The sequence below is a fragment of the Gymnogyps californianus genome, chromosome 1, assembly GCF_018139145.2.
Source record: "Gymnogyps californianus isolate 813 chromosome 1, ASM1813914v2, whole genome shotgun sequence".
In the NCBI taxonomy this organism is placed as follows: domain Eukaryota; kingdom Metazoa; phylum Chordata; class Aves; order Accipitriformes; family Cathartidae; genus Gymnogyps; species Gymnogyps californianus.
In genome coordinates this window covers 161,710,945-161,730,293 of record NC_059471.1, presented here as the reverse complement: position 1 = coordinate 161,730,293, position 19,349 = coordinate 161,710,945, and the positions used below count along the sequence as shown (strand labels likewise).

Genomic DNA, 19,349 nt, shown 5'->3' with positions numbered 1-19,349 from the left:
ACACTGAAGCATCCCTTGCGGTGAGGGGGACGCAGACTCTGGATGCGTATAATTTCGAGGGACTGCATTTTTTTTCCACCGGGCTTATGAGATAGCGCAGAGGCAGGCGAGTCACCGAGATTTACTTCTGTCTCCCCTCACCACCGCCGCCACCACCACCACCACCTCCTCTTCCAAGGGCTCCTGCAACTCTCCCAACCAGCAGCCCGGCTCGGAGGGGAAATGGGAACGCGGGGTGCCCTCGATGCCTGAGGCCGGGCGGCCGCGGGGCTGTCTGCGGGAAGCGCTTCCCTCCCGGGGCTCGCCGTCCATGTGCCCGCAGCCGGCGGGGCCTGAAGTCGGGATGAATTTCGGCGTGGTCTTCGCGTTCATCCTCTCCCTGCCCCTGGCCCGCCTGGAGGTGAGTTTCCGTCGCCGGCAGCGGGCGGTGCTGCCGAGCTGCGAGCCCCGGAGGATGGGGGGGGGGGGGGAAGACCGGCGGCGGCGGCGGCGCTTCTCGCCCCGCAGGTGCGGCGGGGTGAAGCCCGGGGGTGGCCGGGGGCGGAGCGGGGGAGCGGAGCTGCACGGCGGGGGCGAGGAGCCCGGGCGGGCGGCGGCTTTCGTGCCCCTTTCTGAGGGAAGGGCTGCGCAGGGACGCGGGCGCGCTAATGGCGGGCAGAGCCGGCCGCCCCCGGCCCTGAGGGGGAGCGACCGTTGGGGCCGGTTTCCCGCCTCGCGGCGGGGGCTGCCCCCCCTCAGGACGGGCCCCGCCGGGAAGGCTTCGCGTGGAAATAAACCCACCCCAGTGTATGTCCCAGGCTGGAGTCAGCGCCAGGCTGGTGGGGAAGGGGAGACCGGGCTGAAGCAGTCCCTGGTTCATGTGGGAGCAGGGGTGCTGCTGGGGAGCCCCCCCGGGAGCCCTCAGCCTCCTGCCCCGCCGGCGGCTTCACCCAGCGGCTGTCACCCCGGGGCGTGGTGCCAGCCGGCGGCTCTGCCGAGCCTCTCGCCCCCTCCGGTTATTTTGGCATCGCGGCAGCGTGTGTGAGGCAGGGACCGAGGCCCAGTTGCCACCTCCAGAATAAGGCACAGCGTGAAACCCAACCTGGCGTCGCCAAGGGGTCGATGGAGAAAGGGCGGGGGGGCTTTGAAAGGGGCAAGGAAGGGGACAGCGTGGCTAGAGGCACCAACACTGAGGTGGCACCGTTATTCAGTAAGGTGTGTGTCTAACTGGGGCTGTGGGAAGAGGCAGAAGATGAGTGTCTCTGCTGCGCTTGCAGTCACGCAAGCATCTTGTCCTGCAGTCCTCCTGCACACTCTGTTCAGGAGGAAGCAGGGCACAGGGTGGGGACCAGGTGGTGGATTTGGCTGATGAACATACACTCCAACCCTCTTCGGTTTCCCTATGTGAAAATCAAAGCCTCGCCCCAAGCCATGGTCGAGGAAAAGGAGCCCCAAGACCCCAAATCCTTTGACCTCTGCTGCCACATTTGATCATCTGATCGCATGCAGATTGAGGGGATCAGAAAGCCCCTAATATTTACACATGGCACTCGGTTCCCACTTCAGCTCTACCGAAGGTGGCAAAACCATGGGTTGGATCTGCAGCTTGGGGGTTCTCAGGGGCAGGAAATATCCTTCCACCAAAACTTTCCTCCCTTTGCATCATTTCTTTCTCTTCCTTCCTCATTTTCGGGCAGCCCCTCTTGTGGGTGGCAGGGAAGGGGTTGAGTGCGAAGCATCACATCACCTCCTTATGGGCCCATTTTGCCCTTGCCCAAGCCGCAAAGGGAAGCAGTTAGAGCTGTGGGCTGCCCAGTGGTTATGTTTGTTTTGGGCAGAGGATGGTATTTCCTCTGTGGGTGGCTCAGATCTCTTTCTCCCACGCAGCGTGAAACATCAGCTATGGTTGGCGCTGGGGAAGGGTGAAGATGGAAGTGTCTGATCCCAGAGGGCTGTTATTCTGCACTGTAATCACATTAAAAGACTGCACAGCTCTATGACAGCGTAGTAGGGTTAGAGTTTGGGAATTCTAGCTCTAGGTTTCTTGGGAGGAATTGTGATATTCGTCATTTTATGACCTGAGAACCAAGAGGGTTTCTGCTTGGGTAGATGCTTCTGCCTGCAGCCAGTCCCCACATGTACTTTGAGGGCAGCGTGTTGCACCCTCTGCACCAGACACATACAACACGACTCTTACCAGGCTGCTGAACCATAGCAATCCTCTGAATGGGGCTTGCACCTCCTCCCCCAGCCCTGCTGCAGAAAGTGCACAGGGAATAGTAGCTCCCCCTGATCAGCAGAGGCTTGAGCCTGGAGATGGAGCCTCCCGAGTCCCTCTCCCTCTTCGATCACACCCATCTGGAGCTGGAGGGCCCTGGAGCTCTTCCAGCCGGAGGGAGTACGAGCCTCAGCGGGAAGGTATTTGCCAGTTGGGAAGCGAGGATGCTACACCACTTTGCATTTGCCCCGAGGGCTGTAATAGTTGCCTTGCAACATTTACAGAGATGGGCTGAGCCCGGCGTGGTTGTGCTGGGGTGAAGCCCCACTGGCAGGGCTTTCTGGAATTCCCGAGGAATGGGGTGCGGCTGGGCGCTTGCTTATAACCTTGGCCCAGCTCCCCATCACGTCTTCCTGGTGCAAGGCTCTGGGGCTCTTCCCGAGTCTTCCTAGCATGAGGCTGTGACAAGGACAAAGCAGTGGAAGCCGGGATGGATGACATGTCTGGGGTGAGCTCGTGGAAGGAGCCACGCAAGTCCCTGCCTCCCTCTCACTGTCAGCTGATGCGCAGCAGCAGGAGAGAATGACAGTGGTTCCTGCCCTGTTTCCAGTGCTGCCGGTACACAACCAGCCCCCGGGGGTGGAAATGCCTCCAGCCCTCGCAGGAGAGGTGTGGGGGGAGTGTGGAGGAGCAGGATGGGGCAGTGGAGTCCCCCTTGAAATGGGAAAAGGGCTGGTAGGTCTGGCTGTATTTTAGGAACGTGGGCTAGATCAAACGTTAAGTTTGATTCTTTTAAGGGAGGAAAATGTAAGCCGCCGTCCCACGTGGAAGGGGCTTGTGTGAGGAGGGTTGTGCCTGCTGTGGGGAGAGGCACGCGTGGTCCTCCGGTAGGCGGATGTCGGGGTCCGCCCTTAGCCAGGGGTGGTGCTGGAAGGGTGGAAGCCCTGTGCCAGGGGAGCAAGGGCCTCTGGGGTTCAGCGGGCTACTGGTCTTGCTCTCTGCCAGGGAATGCAGTGGAGTCTCCCCTCAGGGTCCTCACGTCAGCTTCAGAGGGAATTAAAAAATGCTGTTTGTTTGGGTGTTTTTTGCCTGGCTGATCATTCAAGACCCTGCTGCCAAGATCCCTTGCAGCGGTCAGTGTGGAGGTGCTTGCGAAAGTCTTCCTCTCCTGGGCAGAGGAGCAGATAGCTGGGTGCTTCCCTGCCCTGGACTGGTAGCTGCTGCTACTCTTCTGTCCTTCCGTGTGCAGTCACACGTGGGTGTGTAGACACACCACCTCAAAAAAGAGGACTGGAGGAGTCCTCTCCTTGGGAGTATCCTTGGCTGGTTTCTTTGAGCCCTGAGGGTCTGCCTTCCCTGCCAGTTGCACAATCTTTGCTCCCTCCTCCTCTGTATATCTGCTGTGCTACCAGGAGAGACACACCTTTGGGCAAGACTCTGAAACACTTGCCTGTGAATAGCCGGAGGGAGGACTGGAGCACAGCCCTGCATATTCCCTGCGCCACCTCCGCAGCGGCTGATCGCAAGGGGACCTTTCAGCATCCCTGGCGCTCAAAAGCATGTGTTGGCAGAAAGCTGCAGAGGCAGGGGGTGGTGGGGTCAGGGAGGAGGCTGATTTTGAGAGAGCGTGCATGTGGGGAGCGGGGACAGGGGAATGTCCTGTTTGCAGGGCATCGCTGCACATGCATCGGTTTGCAGCGGCCTAACAGCGCTGCTGACGTCTGGGAGGAGGGAGGCAAAGCTGATGCGCCGAGAAGCCCCGGCGTCACAGCCGCAGCACAGAGCGGCTGCCGGGCAGGCAGGGCCCCCTGCCCAGGTGCTCTGCTGCCTTGTGTCAGGTGTGCCCTGGCTCTCGCCCCAAAAGCTCCAGCAGACGGGAGAAGGGGAGGGGACGTCCCTGCCAGGGGACTGGCGGAGTGGGGAGTGTCCCTGCGGTTCGAGGGAGAGCCAGGCGCTGGGGGCAGAGGGAGGGAGGGAAGAACAAACTTACTTTCTTCTAGGAATTCAGGGCCTTGCAGGAATACGAGGCCAGGCCTTGGGGCACTTGACAGCCAGCCAGGAGTCCATTGAGACAAAAGCCTTCTTTGATCTGCCGCACAGTTAAAAAAGGAGATTGTTAACCTGTGTTAGACAAATAACTCTAGAGGAGCTGCTAAGCAGGAAAAGCACCAGCTGCTTGGGCTGGTCTGTTGGGGATCCCGTCTCCTGCAATGCTCCTCTACCTTCTGACCCCGTGGGATCAGGTGGAGGTGGCTGATGGACCTCTGCTTCCCTGTGTCCTATCCCTACCAAGTGCCCCGAGCCTGGGTGTGTGCGGTGCCCCGATCTCAGAGCCTCCCAGGCATAGGGCTAGGATGGGGGGCCAGTGGCATGGCTGTTCCCAGTCACAGACCTCAAAGGGAGCAAGGACAAGCTGCACAGCTCAGGTCTTAGGCCAGCTTTGGACACGGTTCTGCAGCACTAGAGGAAAGTAAGGAGCTTCACAGGCTTGCAGTTGTCACTGGCAGAGTTGCCTCACAAACCCCGGGGGAGGAGGACAGGATTATGAGCCATGTGGGCTGGTGATACGCCGTAGCCATGCTGATAGTATCTGCAACAAGAAAAAATTGGCACCTAAAACTGCTGCTGTGAGCAGGGAGCGGAGCTTATTTCTACAGGCAGTCCCCAGCAATCCGGCTCCTGAAGGCCTGCATTTGCAATCCCTGATTTGTTCCCTCAGCTAGCAAGGTGACACCTCCCAGCTCGCCTCCAAAGTCACCGAGTCTCGTAACACCTGCCCACGCTCTCCCCCAGCGAGTGCCAGAGTTTAAAATAAAGTTCCATTTCCTACACGTATTAAATGTCAGGAAGGACCAGGGGCATCCGTGCACAGCAGCATTCGTACACAAATGCATTTGGCTGACAGGTGCAAACATTGAAGAGCCTGCAATTTCACCACCCAGCACTGAGCTCTGGCTGCAAGTACTGGGAATTGCAAATGATCCCTTTTCCGGTAAACGTGTGTGGCGCAAGGCAGGGAAGTGCTGCAGAGCCTCTCCGGCACTGGGCTGTTGGTCCCGCTCTTCCTCACGCAGCAGGAGTTGTCAGAAGGCATCTTCATTTCGCAGCTATTCAGTGATCCCTGAATTATACAAGTCTCTCTCTTGCTGTGCATTCATCACTGATGCTTCTTCCCTCTCCCTCGGAGACTGAGGAAGTAATGCCTGGGGATGTAAAATCTGCTTTTCGCTGCAGGCAGACAGCCAGATCTGTGGTGAGATGTGACAGTGACAGGGACGGAGCAGGGCAGGGAGGCTCGATCTGACTCGAGCTCTCTGGTGGATCTGGCTGCGGAGGTTTAAGACGTTACTGTTGTCTGCTCTGCAGCTATCCCAGGAGGTTTCTGCCCCGTGACTTGGGCTGCAGCAGCCTTCATGCCACCGCGTCCTAGTTTAAGTTATAGTATTACAGGGTGAGCTAGCAGGGCTGAGGAGGGAGCACTCTTATTGCCCTGTTAGTAGGGGCAGGTGGCCAAGGGACAGGCACGTGTGGGAGGGTGCCGGGCTCAAGCAGCCATGCAAAAGTGGCTGCAGGTTTGGGCTAAAGCCCTCAAGGTTTAAAAGCCAACGTTTAACCACCTGCCTGGTGGTTTTCCTCGACTCCAAGCGGAGGGGAAATGTTCTGCACTGAACGCAGGCAGGGAGGGAATAGCTGTACACTAGAAGGACCACACACATGCCACCAACTGCCCATAAAAACCCACACGAAAATCCCTGCATTTCACAAGCACACGAGCCAAGTTCTCCTCTCTGTTACAGGGGCATGTGTAGGGCTGTGGCTCAGACGGCATCCAGCACCCGGCTGAAAGAGCAGCTTTTCCGCATGAGTAGCCCTGAATGAAGAGAGCTAGGAGCTAAGCAAACACTTTGGCCAGTACTTTCCTCCGTCTCTTTTTCTAGTCTTTCGGAAGTATGTTTTAATCAGTGCTTGCTTTCCCACACTGCTCCTTTGTAGTCTTGTTAAGTGCTGTCACTGGGGCCCATTCAAGCCTGGTGCCAGAGTAACATTCCCAAGAGATTGATGGCGTTGCACCTGCCTGCACAAACCCTGAATTTGGCCCATCGTCTGATGCCTATAAACCTGCTTACTTAAGGTTTTTTGGCACTGGCGTGCAATGACATCCAAACTCCCATGTGTTTCTTCATCCAAATCAGCTCCTCAAGCCCACCGCCTCGAAGAGCCTTTCATGTCCTCCCTGCAGCGTTTGTGGTTTCACCGCGGGCTCATGCCAGAGCAGCCTCAGCTGTGAAGGTCAATCTTCCTCTCCAACCCCCACTTTTTTTTTTTTTAAAGAGTATGCAAATGATGTATATTATTGGGCCGCTGTGGTTTGAGAACACGCGCACGCACACGCACATACACACGATATCTGACAAAGCCTGTGAGGGAGTTTCATAACAGGGAAATATTGGGAAGGTTTTATCTGATAGTGTAAGGGAAGTCTGTTAAAATGCCTTTACTGCAGGCAGCAGGAATGAGAGGCCACCTGGAGAAGTCATACAGCACCAGAGAAGGAAGCCTTGCTGGCTGCGTGCAGAGTGTTCAGGGCTCTGCTGCGCAGCCTGGGCATTTTTTGGCTTTTTCAGTCTCCTGGCTGCTTTATGAGAGGCAGCAAGAGGGGCTCTCTCACTTTTGCTCGGGTTTCAGGCTGATGCCTTCATGAGGGCATGTCTTTGCGTTTCACTGGTTCTGTCGTGCCTCCTCCATGCTCTTTCGGTTCTCCCCACTCCCGCTCTGTGACGCAGCCAGTATTTGCAGATCACCTCTCTAACGCTTGTTTCTCCCCTTCTTTTCTTTTTGTCATCTGGCAGGGGGACCCCATACCTGAAGACATTTATGAGATTTTGGGTGGCAGCTCAGTGCGCTCCATCAGCGACCTCCAGCGAGCCCTGCGGATAGACTCCGTAGGTAAATCTCCTCTTCACCAAACACTCCTCTATTTTTTCTTAACTCTTTGGTGGGGAGGGAGGGGATATTCTATTTTCCAGCAGGGACACTATCAACAGACCTCACTATAAATATAGGAACCATTCAGGAGCCAAGACCTGGCTATTTGCACACCTAGACCCCCTGAAACCTGTGGGACTTAGGCAACTAGATGCCTTTTTAGATCTCCTCCTAACTGCCTGGTCTATCAAGGGTCACTGGCTTCCAAAAATGATAGGAGATGGGCAAGGTGAGTGCAAGGAACTGGGGTCAGCACTTTTCACCCTGGGAGATGCACAGGCAGTAGGGCTTGAATTGGCCAAGGATTAGTTTAGCAGGTGGAGAAAAGGGAGGTGGAAATAGGGTGACGGAGGAGGAAAGGGCTGGGTTCTCAGGTTTAGCGTCCACGAAAGCCCGCAGGCTCCCAGAGGCTCTTAGGACGGGAGCAGCAGAGCACGTGTCTGTGGTTGAGATACAGGACAGGGGCTAAGTCAGGGTAACGCCGCTTCACCTCCTGCCCGTAGATAAGAGCTCCGGGGGCTGCAGTGCCTCGGGGTCACTTGGCCAGGGCTGAGCACGGCGAGCGGCAGGAGCGGCGAAGCGTGGAGGGGTCGGCACGTGTGGGAATTGGAGCACGCGCCACGGCGGCTGGGCTGGCCCAGGAATTTATTTATAAACGGTCTCTTCAGAGCAAATTCCTTTCTATTCTAACCCTGCTCCCGCCCGTCGTCCCCCGGCCCCCCCAGCTCGCCTTCTCTCTCGTGTTTTGTCTGTTTGGAGCTTTGTAATCCTTGCCGAGACACTATCTACGGGGGAACAGAATTTCCTGCTTTTGTTTCCTATGCCAGTCCAACCACTGGCGCAGTCTCAAAAGCATTCCCGCTGCCTTTCAAAACGGCCCTGGAGGGGCAGCGGGGGGGAAAGTGAGGGGGAGGGCACCAGCTGCGTTCAGCTATTGTTTGCCTTAGAAAGAGGCGACGAGGCTCCCCACCACTGCCACGGCCGCTCCCTGCCCTCACCAGTTCCCTCCTCCTCATCCACGAGCCACACAATGGGGCAACTTCCAAAATTAGCTGTGCTGGATTGTCCCAGGCTGGTGCCCCCGCCCCAACCGTCTTCAGTGCTGACCCAGGGTGTAGAAGGACAACCTGGGAGAGGGAGGGACCTGGTTTTCAATAGGAGATTTGTTTCGAGTCAACAGTTGTTGCTATTTCCCCCCCCCCCCTCCTCTCATCAACTCAACCTCTGTGCAAAAGGCAACCCCCACCCTTGTTTGATAAAATGCCAGGCAGTGCAGGATGGAGGGGTGGGGAAGGAGCGGCTGAGAAGATGCGTGCAGTCTGTCATGTCCCGGTGTCTAAGGAACAGATACATCTCTATCGCAGTTACTAACCGCCCTCACGATTAAGAAAAAAAATGGGCTTCTCTTGTGGGCTTGAAAAGCCCAGGGATATGGGAGAAGGCTGCAGAGCTTTGAGTCGCTGGTTTCACTTCAGGTCTCGGATGGGAAAGGCTGGTCAGGGAAACAGAAAATGGTGCTGTGAAGCTGTCTCTTTGTTGCACCCTGTGGCTCTCATCTGCTCCCAGGTAGTGACCGAGGGGCGTCACCATTTGCTTTCCCTGTGTGGAATTAGTGTATTAGCAAACAAGTGTATTAGCAAAATAATCCCAAAGTGGCTGGGGCTATTACCTGTGCTGTCCATGCCCCACGTGTGTGTCACAGCTACTGCCCTCCACTGACTGCACAGAGAGCCAGGGTTAGGCAGCTCCAGGAGGCAGATTAGCTGAGATCCTGCTGTCCTGACCTTAGGCGCTACTGTAGACCTTAACTGTGGATGCCTGCAAAGCAGGCATGAGCATCTAAGCCGGTCATCCAGACACCCTCTGTAGCCCCCTGGAGAGCTACATGCCCTTCTAGAGCGTGATCCACCAGATCTCATTTTGGGTGTCTGCCTCAGGGCGAGGTGAATGGTGTCCTAGAACTGATCATGCCTCTCCAGCCGCTTTAAAGGGTGTCTGTCTGTCCACCTCACACGTAGATGTTGACTGCTCAGGCACTTGATTCCCGCCTTGTGAATACAGCCTCTGTGCACCCATCCCAAATCTTTCAGCAATTGCTTCAGAGCTGAGCGGACAGCAAAGTCCAAGCTCCCCCTTATAAGAGGGCTGTACTAGGGCAGGACTGAGGAAGAGGGATGGGACATGATAGGTGTGGGAAGTCTGCTCCACCGCACATCTGATAAACAGAGATCTTCCCCTGGCCCCAAATTCCCTTTAAGAAAATTACTCCCTTGATGCTGACGTCCATTCAGCTTCCTTCAGCTGCTAAAGCAGGTCAGAGAAGGAAAGAGCTGTGGCTGGGTGGGAGCTATCTCCGAGCGCGGCCATTGTCCGGAGCTCAGGAGGGGCTGCGTGTTGGAGTGCTCCATGGGGATTATGGGCATTTCTCTATTCAGCGCTTCCTATGGGAAAAAGCAGTGGGGTGGGGGTGGGAGGGAACTGCTCAGGGCTGGCCTGAATGCTATCTGCCTTCCTCTCCCATTGCTGACTGAACTACCTCCAGATCCTGCAGCTTACCTTAGAGTAGTATAAGGGAAAAGTAATTTTAACTTTATTTTTCTGTTCTTCTGTCATAAAACTGACTCTAACCTAGAGCGGCTGCGGTGGGTTGGAAGAGAGAAAGCAAGCACCCCACCTCCCACCCATCATCCCCTTCACCTGCCCCCTCACACCCTGACTCTCCAAGTCCCAAGCCATCCCAGCAAGGCACCTCAGTGTTATATACCAAACTTTCTGCTGGTCCCATCTGGTCTTTGATCCTCCTTGCCGTATCCTGGTCTCAGCCAGCTGATCTGGATCCCTCTGCTACTCCTCTCTGACAGCAGAAAGCTCTGCCATAGGCCTTGTCATTCTTGACCTGGAGTTTTCCTCTCCCAGACCTGGCTGGGATCCCTCTTTCACGATAGGCTTGTTGCTTTGAACTGCCTAGCCTGAGCAAAGAGCAAACCTAGAGTCTCTGTGCCCCAGCACAGCTGTGCCCTTGCTGGTGGATTTACACCTAGTGTGACATACTAGGGCCATGGCTTATCCCACGTCTCTGTGCTTTGCCTGGTGAGCAGAGCACAAGTGCCTGCCATCTTCTCCTGCCTCTACCCAGTGCTATTAGGTCATGTCTTTCCCTTTGCAGAGGAGGATAGCTCAAGCCTGGACCTGAATGCAACTCAGCCCAGTCAAAACTTGGTGGCCCTGTCTCGAGAGCGACGAAGCCTAGGTGAGTTGGGGGTGTTGCACCTTGTGATCGTTGGGGCACTCACCTGAGCAGCTGTGGCTGGGTGTAGATGCATGTCTGAAATACACATCTGGCAGTAGAGGTTATAGTGTGCATGGATGTGTAGACAGATGAGAAGGAGGGTCTGGGCCTTGCATAGGAGCTGGGCGTTACACCCCAGGTGGGCAGGAGAGGGAGTCTGGAGTTCTGCAAGCTGCTCTGCTTTAAATCCCCCTGGTGCTGATTTGCTCTAAAGAAGTGTCACCTCCTGCCTAGGACTGCCGCTGCAGTGAGAAGCATCTTTTTACTGGGGGCTCCTCCACAGGGCATGGCTCTGTCCAGGGAGGGAGCTGGAGGGGTGGGAGAAGGAGAAAGAACATGTGTGTGTGTGTGTGTGTGTGTGTGAGCCGTGTGGGGTCTTTCTCTTCCAGTAGAGGTGACTGCAGTGGGTTGGTAACAGCTGCAAAGCCTGTTTCATCCCCCCTTCTTCTTTTGGCCCTCCGTAGATGCTCTGGCAGCAGCAGAGCCAGCTGTCCTCGCAGAGTGCAAGACGCGGGCGGTGGTCTTTGAAATCTCCCGCAACATGGTGGACAGCACCAACGCCAACTTTGTGGTGTGGCCGCCCTGCGTGGAGGTGCAGCGCTGCTCCGGGTGTTGCAACAACCGCAACGTGCAGTGTCGCCCCACGCAGATTCGCGTCCGGCATGTCCAGGTAAGGGAGACCTCCTGCTGCTCCCTCCTCCCGCAGCCCACCTCTGACCCTATCCCCCCAAAACCAAAACCACAGCAGGTCTCAGGTGCAAGGCTCACACAGCTGTCTGTTCCCTCGCAGCCCCTCTGCAGTCACGTCTTCTGCATTAGCCATGCAGCCTCTGGTGCGGGGTGATGTCCGTGCCAGCTACTCGGAGGGCTGGTGGTGTCCAGCAGCTGGGGACTGTCACCATAGCAGAGCTACAAGGCACTGTCCCCAGCTGCAGCTCCGCACCACAGCTATTTCTGTGGCTGGAGGCAGCCTTGTCCGCTGTGTTAGAGCGGAAGAAACAGGACACTTTCATCACGGGAACCGATTTTGATGCAAAAAGAGGAGGGCTTGCAGTGTCAGTGCTCCATCCCCCCGCTGCCGCTGCAGCTTCTTCCCAAGACACGCACTGGAGCAGCTTCTCCTCTTTCTCAGCCCCACGGTTACCTCCTGACCTGCTCCAGCAGCAAGCAGACACCTGATGGCTAACCTCTTGCTCTGATCCTGCCCTCCTCACAGCTACCAGTGGTGTCCTCACAGCTTCCTCCCAGACAGCTTGTTTAAAAATAATACTCATCCCGTACTAATCCTCTGCCTGAGCCGTAAGTGACTCCCCCAGGCAGGCGGCAGAGGTTGGCTGGGAGAGGTTGTATTCACACAGCCCTTTTCATCAGGAAATTCCTTTCTCAGAAAAGCCAGGCTGAATGAGGGAAAAATGGGGGGGAGCAGGAGTTGTTTTTGTGGAAAAAACAAGTGAGAGGTCAAAAGCCAGCCTGAAAAAGTGACCTGGAAATGGTTTCTTTGAGGACAGAGGTCTCTCTATTGTTTGGCTGGAAGTGTTTGTCTAGCGAGCAGCGTGTGGTCTGAAGCGTGTGGAGTGGGCTTTCAAGGAAAGATAAACAGCCTGGCTGCTTCGGCACTGGCTGAGGGATGCTGCTGGGGGCAGTGGGTTTAGAGGAATTCAATCCCAGATGTGCAGCAGAGCAAGTATTTATAGCTTGCGGAGCACTTCAGGGACCGCGGTCTTGTTAGATAAGCTGAGTGGGGTCAGGTCCGGCTGCTCCTGGAGTGGGAGGACCACTTAGAAAGCTTGTGCCCTGTGGTGGGATGTGGAGCTGTGAGTCTTCCCTCTGAGTCAGCACTGGTGGAGATTCCGAGGGAATTTCCAGAGCACCGCCTTTCCCGTGAAACACAGAGCTGAGGGCTTCAGCCCTGCAAGTTATTAAAGAGCTTGAGACAAATTCAGACAGGCCTCAGCAGAGCTGGTGAGGCTGCATTTGCTTGCATCGGGCCTGAGTTTTTTTCCTTTTGCCCTTCCTGTAGGATCCTGTGGGAATTAATTCTGGTTGCCCCCATGTCTCCACCATCAGATCTGTCAGAAACAGGCTAGCATGTTCTGCACGTTGCATGTTTCTGTCTGTGATCAACCAGTCATCCTGCTTAAGCAGCGGCAGTAGTTAGGAACAGGGGAAACAACCGGCTACATACAAACTTGCCTGGTCTAGGCCTGCTTGGCTGCTGTGTGCAGAATTAGCTCCCATACACACCACCCCGGAATTTGAACCATGCTCTATAAACTGCCTTCTGATCCTTTAGGAGGAAAACCAGTACTGAAGCGTACTGACACTGATTATTTTTACAGAGTGGGAGCTACAGCTGTATTAATCTTCTGCTTGCCTCTCTCTCTTCCAAATAGGTGAACAAGATTGAATTTGTCCAGAGGAAGCCAAAATTCAAAAAAGTCGTTGTGCCTTTGGAGGACCATGTGCAGTGTCGGTGTGAAGCAGTGTCCCGTCAGCCCCCCAGGAACAGCCGGCCGCGGCCACGTGAACAGAGACGTAAGGATCTTGGCATTAGTAGAGTGGAGGGAGGCGTGAGAAGAGAGGCTGGGGAGAGAGGAAAGAGCCCTCCGCTGGTTTCAATCTGCTTAGCTCCAGTGAATCCCCTGGGCCTTCACTGGTTTATAGCAGCCGAGGGACCTTTCCCAGGATGTCTGCCTGCCAGCAAGGGGCTGAAACCGAGGGAAATGAAGGAGAGGAAGGTGAGAGGTGAGGGGAAGGGCATTGTGGGAAAAAGGAGAGGGCAGAGGCTGTGGAGAACAGAGGACAAGGGCTAGAAGAACAGAAGGCCCTCCTGTTGCAGAGCTCTTTGTTGATAGTGTGTGGAGAAAGATATTTCAACACGAGCCGGCTGCCCCTCACTGTACAGACGCTCTCCCCTCTGTTTTGGCAGGCTTGTCACCGTCGTTCACCACAGCCGCTGTCTCACAGAGGCAGCGAGTACGCCGGCCGCCGGCACAGAAGAGGAAACATAAGAAGTACAAGCATGTCAACGATAAGAAAGTGCTGAAAGAAATCCTCATAGCATAGAAGTGCTGGCAGGGGAGAGAAAGCACAAGGCAGGTAACAGCAAGCTGCTTTTCCAGTCGGGAGAGATGTTGTCCTGGGACACGGTTCTGCCCAGGCATCTCAGACCCTTCCCACAGCACTGGCCGCTCATTCAGTGTGGCGCTACTGCAGGGCCTGGGCATGATAAAACCTGGGTTGAAGGAGGGGGAAGGACTAGGCTGGGACCCAACACGTGCACCCTATTTATGGCTTTATGGCTCTTCGCAAAGGTGGAAGGATCATGCTGCAACCATACTTGCTCTCGGGCCCTGCCCTCTCCTTTGCTTCCCTTACAGACAGAGAGTGAGCCTGACTTCTCTCTACACCTAAATCCCCTCAGGGTCCATGTAATTAATCTCTTCTGTGGAGCAACTCTTGCTCTCCTTTCTCTATTGATTCTCCATTGAAAGCAGAGAATTAATGTTGCTCTGGGGATCCCTTTTGCTTTTATTTTATTAGTTGAGTTGGCAGAAAGACTGAAAAGCAGCAACCCTTTTGGTTCATCTCTCTCCTAGCAGGAAGCCTGTGTGCATAAGAAAGGTCATACCAGGGGAAAGGAGAACTGGAGTCTCTGTCAAGAGATCTGGACTTTGTCAGTCCAGGGTCTGATTCTTCTCTCCCTGACTTGTGTAAACAGGAGTAATTCCCTCGTCATCAGAAGAATTTCACTGGTACAAGGGAAAGGAGAATAAGCCCTGGGTCCCCATGAGAGAGGGAAGGGTGCAGAAAAGAGAGAAAGAGTAGCCAGGGCACAGACCAGGGAGCGGGGCTGAATTTAGAGACAGGTGGCACAGCCTAACAGGGAAAGCCCTGGCCTGTGACTCATCGGTTCCAGCTCTGCCGTGGCCCCTCGAATGATCCTGGGCCACTCGCTTCACATTCACTTCCCCTCACCTCGGGAGAGGGGACAGCGGGCTTCCACGTGTGGCATTTCGGGAGCTGGGGACAAGGGGCGCCAGGCAGTGTCTTGGGACTGGTATTCCCACGCTTAGCACTACGAGGGCTCTGATTATCCCAGGATCCTCCTGACCAGCCCAAAGTTCCCAGGGTAGAAATGATGCAAACCCATGCAAATCTCAGCTCTGGCTCAAGCTGTCCAGGGGAAAAAATAGAGAAGGTCAAAAGCCCTCCTGGGCTTCTAATCTGGCACTTCAACACAAACATTTCCAGAGGAGAAAACAGGAGAGGAGGGGAGTTGCAGGGGGAGAGGGTTACATATTCTAATGCCATGTCTGTTTTTGTTTCACTTCCAGGTTTATTTAATATGTTTGCCGTATTGCCCCCATGGGGTCCTTGGAGTGATAACTTTTCCTCTTTGTCCGTCTGCCTCGACGTCTGATTCAGGCGGCAATTGGTGCTTCCCTTTCCATCAGTGGACCTTCTCCCGCCAAAGCCTCTCCCTTCTTTCATTTATTAGCATAATTTTAAAGTTTTACACACACACAAAAAAAAGACAAACGTGACCTATATATATATATGAGAAAAGAACAAAGTACAAATAAAACCATGAACCCCGACAGCCACAACATGCAACGAGGACAGGACAATGCCTTCCCTGCTCCAGAGGACAGGATGGAAAATGTGAAAAGGAACGTGGGTCCAATTTCTTCCGAGGGGAGGAGAAAAACAAATGGACAGAGGGCGGACGGGGAGTATTCTGCCGTTCCCTCGTGTTTCTGGTAAGGCTGGGGGGCCCGGCTGAGATCAACACTTGCACTGGACCTACATTTTGAAAACAGGCATATCTCAGATTGCGAGCGGCGACCGATGATGGAAAATGCACTAAGGACTTTTATCGCCCTACCTGGACAGATATATATTTTTAATGTGCGTGTGTATATTTTATTTTAAAAAACAAAAACCAAAACCACTAAGATATACAACATCTCGGGGAACAGAACAAAACAAAACAAAACAAAACAAAGAAGCCAAATGCATTCCCCCCCTCCCTTTCCCCTCCTGCTCCTGGTGCTGACTGGAAGGTGTTTGGATCGTGGGGAAGGAGCAGACGGCAGCAGAATTGTCTCCACGCCCCCGGCCCCTGCCAAGGGGAGCCATCTTTGCACATGCTGGTGGAGAATTCAACTTTCCAGGCTCGGACTCAAATTATTTTTTAAATTTGCTCTGTATGTGTGTGCGTGTATATGTGTGTGTGTGTGTATATATATATATACGTGTGCGTGTGTGTGTGTGTATGTGTATTTATACATACATATATAAATATATATATATATGTTCTTAAATGGATTTCATTCCCCAGCAGCAGGAAGCTCAAAGGCACGTGCATGCATCAGCTTTGTTGGGTTGGCAGAAAAGCACACTGTTACTGCAACGTGCCTGCGAGGTCCGGGACGGGACAGGCAGAGACATCATCTGATCTCTCTCCGTCTTGTTGCCCTTTCCTCTCACTCTCTGCCAACCCCCCAGCACAACTTCCTTGCGGGAGGTGAAGTGGCACCACAACAAGACCAACAACAGCCAAACTTAGAAGCATGACTTAATCTCAGTGAGCTGTCCTTGCCTGCTCTGTGGTCCTGAAAGCAGAATCATGTCATTCCCCCGAGGTTTTTAACCCCTTCACGGGTGTCCTGCACACCATGCCTCCACTCCTCTCTCCCTGCCAATGTCACCGCATCTCCCATCATTTTCCTCACATTTTCCCTCTCAAATTCCTTCTGGATTTTTGCTTGTTAGATGTTCCCAGCCCACCTGGCTTGGAATCTGGTCCAAGATGTGGGCAGCTCTGTGTAGGTATAGAGAAAGAAATGAGGATGGTCTTTGCAGTTGGCAGCAGCCACCCTGAGACAGAAATGAGCTCTTCTAAGTGAGGACGACTCAGAGAACAACTGGAGGATCAGTTGTAGAGTCCCTCCCGGGCCACTGCCTGCTCCAGAGGAGGGAGGAGGACCCTGCGGGCAAGGGCCATTTCTGCACACCTAATACTCAGTCACCGTCAGCAGAAATGTTACATATGATGGGAATTTCCAGCGTTGCCTCAGAGTCCCGGTCTCTGTGCTGTGCTGGGCGCTGCAGTGTTACACATGAAGAAAATGCCTGCCCAGAGCTAGCGCGGCAGTCCCCCCACCCCTCCTGCCTCCAGCCGCTTCTCCCCTCGCACACACACGCACCCCTATTGTAGGGCAAAGCCCCAGAGGGAGCTGGGGAAAGGAGGCGAAGCCACAACCTAGGAGCTGTTACAAGTTGTGGAGGGACCCAGCCCTCACCTCCTGCAAGCCCAGAGCACTTCTCGTACCACTGCCAAGGCAGCACATTGCTCCCTCCCTCCATCCCCAAGCCCGCAAGTCTTAAGACACTTTGTTTTCCTGTTCCAAAATCTGTTTCCTTTGGTTTGTAAAAGTGATGAGGTTTTATTTTATTTTAATTTTTTTTGGCTTTTTTTTAAATGTAAGATTAATTTATAATCAGTACTGTATTTAAAGTTGTAAAAAAAAAAAAGAAAAAAAAGGAAACCACCTCTCAAACAACATTTTCTCTTTCTTTTGTGAGCTGAACGAAATGCAGAGGCCAAACTAGCTCACTGCGGGGCAGAGCGGGATTCCCAGGGCCTCCAGTTTCGTTTTCAGGATACTGAGATTGCAGAGAGAAGTGACCAAAGCTGGGCAAGTCCTGGGAGCCCACACGCAGCCATGCCCATGGCCGGCGGTGCTGCCCTCCTCCTTTCCGCCTGTCGCCCAGCACTCAGGCTGGTTTGAAATGACTCAGGCGCTGGGGATTTTGTCTCGAAGAGGTTCCCTTCTCAGCTGCTCTGTTCGGACACCCCGCCAGAATTTCCCTGCGCTTTCATCCGATCTCCGCATTCCTCTGCTTTGAAGGGCTTGGGACAGTCGGCACTGTTTACACTCCCCAAAGCTGTACAAACAGGCGGCCCCTTCCCTCCTTAGTCACATCGTCTAGACAACAGCGGTCCTTCCCTCGGTCGGAAAGGCCGTTGCGTTTCCCTTTCCTCCCAGCGAGGGAGGTATCACACATCTGGCACTGGGGCACGAAGCCGCGGGGAGCGAAGGCAGCTGCTGCCCCGTGCCTCAGTTTTGGGGTCCCCCCGGCACACGCACAGCACCCCCAGTCCGTGGCTCAGCTCTGAGGAGCGCAGGCCCAAGTGGGGACTTGTGCTGCAACGGTGAACTTGGGGATCTCGGTGTCTGGGTGTGCTCCAGGCTGTCCTCGAAGGACAAGCCTGGTGCTCCCGGGTGTGTTCCTCGCTCCAGCATGGTTCATTTTGGGGTGAGGACACGTTTTTCCTGATCCTCCAAAGGGAGCTGGAATAGGGGTGAGCTCTATCCACCCCCAAGGATGGAAAGCACGGGCAAACTCACAGCAAGGATAATAATTGCATCCCTGCTCTGATTTCCTTGGGATAATCCGGTGAGAAGAAAGATCTTTGGCGTGAGACTTCTTTGGGCTTGAGGGCCTGTCAGCAGGGAATTTGGGGAGCAATGGGTGCAAAGAGGGGTACAAGTCACAGGAAGCATGGGTGCATCAGCCTGGACCGGGGAGGCGGGGAGTGAGAGGAAGGGCTTGGCATCCCAGGGCGCCGGCGCACCGCCTGGCCACGGCGGTCCCGGGGGAGGCATGCAACCCCATCCGCAAGCGTGTGTCTCTGCTTTTAACAGCTCGAAATGAATAGGTACTGAAAGAAGCCACGGGCCCGGGCGCCTGGAGCTAACACCTCCGCAGCGTCTGGTGTCCGCTCGCAGCAGCTGCTCGGGCGCTCGCTTGAACGCCATTTGCTCGCAGCGCCTTCAGCACAGGTCAACGTGGGGCGCAGGAAGGCGGGCGCCCGCGCCGCTTCTCAAGGCTGGAGCCGGTGGTTTACATCCACCCCGCAAAGCCAAGCTTGGGAAATAAATCCCTGAAATAAGCCCTGGGAGGGCTGCGGCACACTGCTGGAAAGCATCTCCTCCGTGCAGGGATGCCAGCTTGGCTCGCCCGGTGCTACAGGTGATCTTGGAGGAGCCGGGGAGCCTTGGCAACTCTCCCTGATTTAATTGCTCGACTGCTGCTTTACCTAAAGGCCCAGCCTCGGGATATGTCATTCAACGGGAGGTTCATCTTTCGATGCAGGAAACGCATCCAGCCTTCCAGGCAGCGGAGAGAGGCTTCGGCGATGGGTCCTCCTGCGAGAACACGGCTCCCAAAAGCAGCGGGCAGATGGGAGGACGAGCTCGTGCGCTATTCAGGTGCAAAAAGCAAACCCCTGTGTTTTAAAGCCAGGCTTCGGGCTTTTTAGCATTGAGGGTTTGCAACGCTAAAGCTGTTGCATGGCTAAATGAGGTGAAAAATCAGTTTGCAAGCGTTTCCTCACCGGGCCCAGGAAAACCCTTGACTGTTTGCTTATTTTATTGGTGCTCAGGAATACGGACGGCTTAAGCTCGCCCCCATGCCTGGCTGTGGCTCGAAGGAAGAGCTTTCTTCAGCCCAGCCATGTGGCACGAAGCCCACACAGGCATTTTCCTCCCTGCGCTCAGCTCGCGCCTCCCTGGCATAAACCGTGCCCCCCACGATGGCCGCCCTGTCCTGCTGCCCGACCCGCCCACGCTCCGGACACGGCCGGAGAGGGCTTGGTGGAAGCCATTGCCGTCCGACTGGATCCCAGGGTGGGACGGGGATGTTTTGGAGGGTGGCCCCGTCTCGCTGTCCGTGCACTAGTGCCTAGTGGGCTCTGGGGGTGGAGAAGCCGTCTGTGCCAAGGGAAAAGCAGGGTACAAAGAAGGAGGAAAATATGAAGAATTAAATCTATTTAGGAAAAAAAACCAACAAAAACCCCTTGCCTGA

The 19,349-nt window shown here is 55.0% G+C and overlaps 1 protein-coding gene across 1 annotated transcript; it reads left to right on the top strand.

Annotated features, from left to right (window-relative positions):
- Positions 1–244: 244 nt before the first annotated feature.
- PDGFB (platelet derived growth factor subunit B) lies at positions 245–13,547 on the top strand. Its single transcript, XM_050915547.1, has 6 exons — positions 245–400; positions 7,048–7,144; positions 10,350–10,433; positions 10,937–11,142; positions 12,866–13,007; positions 13,402–13,547. Exons 1-6 carry the CDS (start codon positions 245–247, stop codon positions 13,536–13,538), a joined length of 822 nt encoding a protein of 273 aa, XP_050771504.1. The 3' UTR covers positions 13,539–13,547.
- Positions 13,548–19,349: the final 5,802 nt, after the last annotated feature.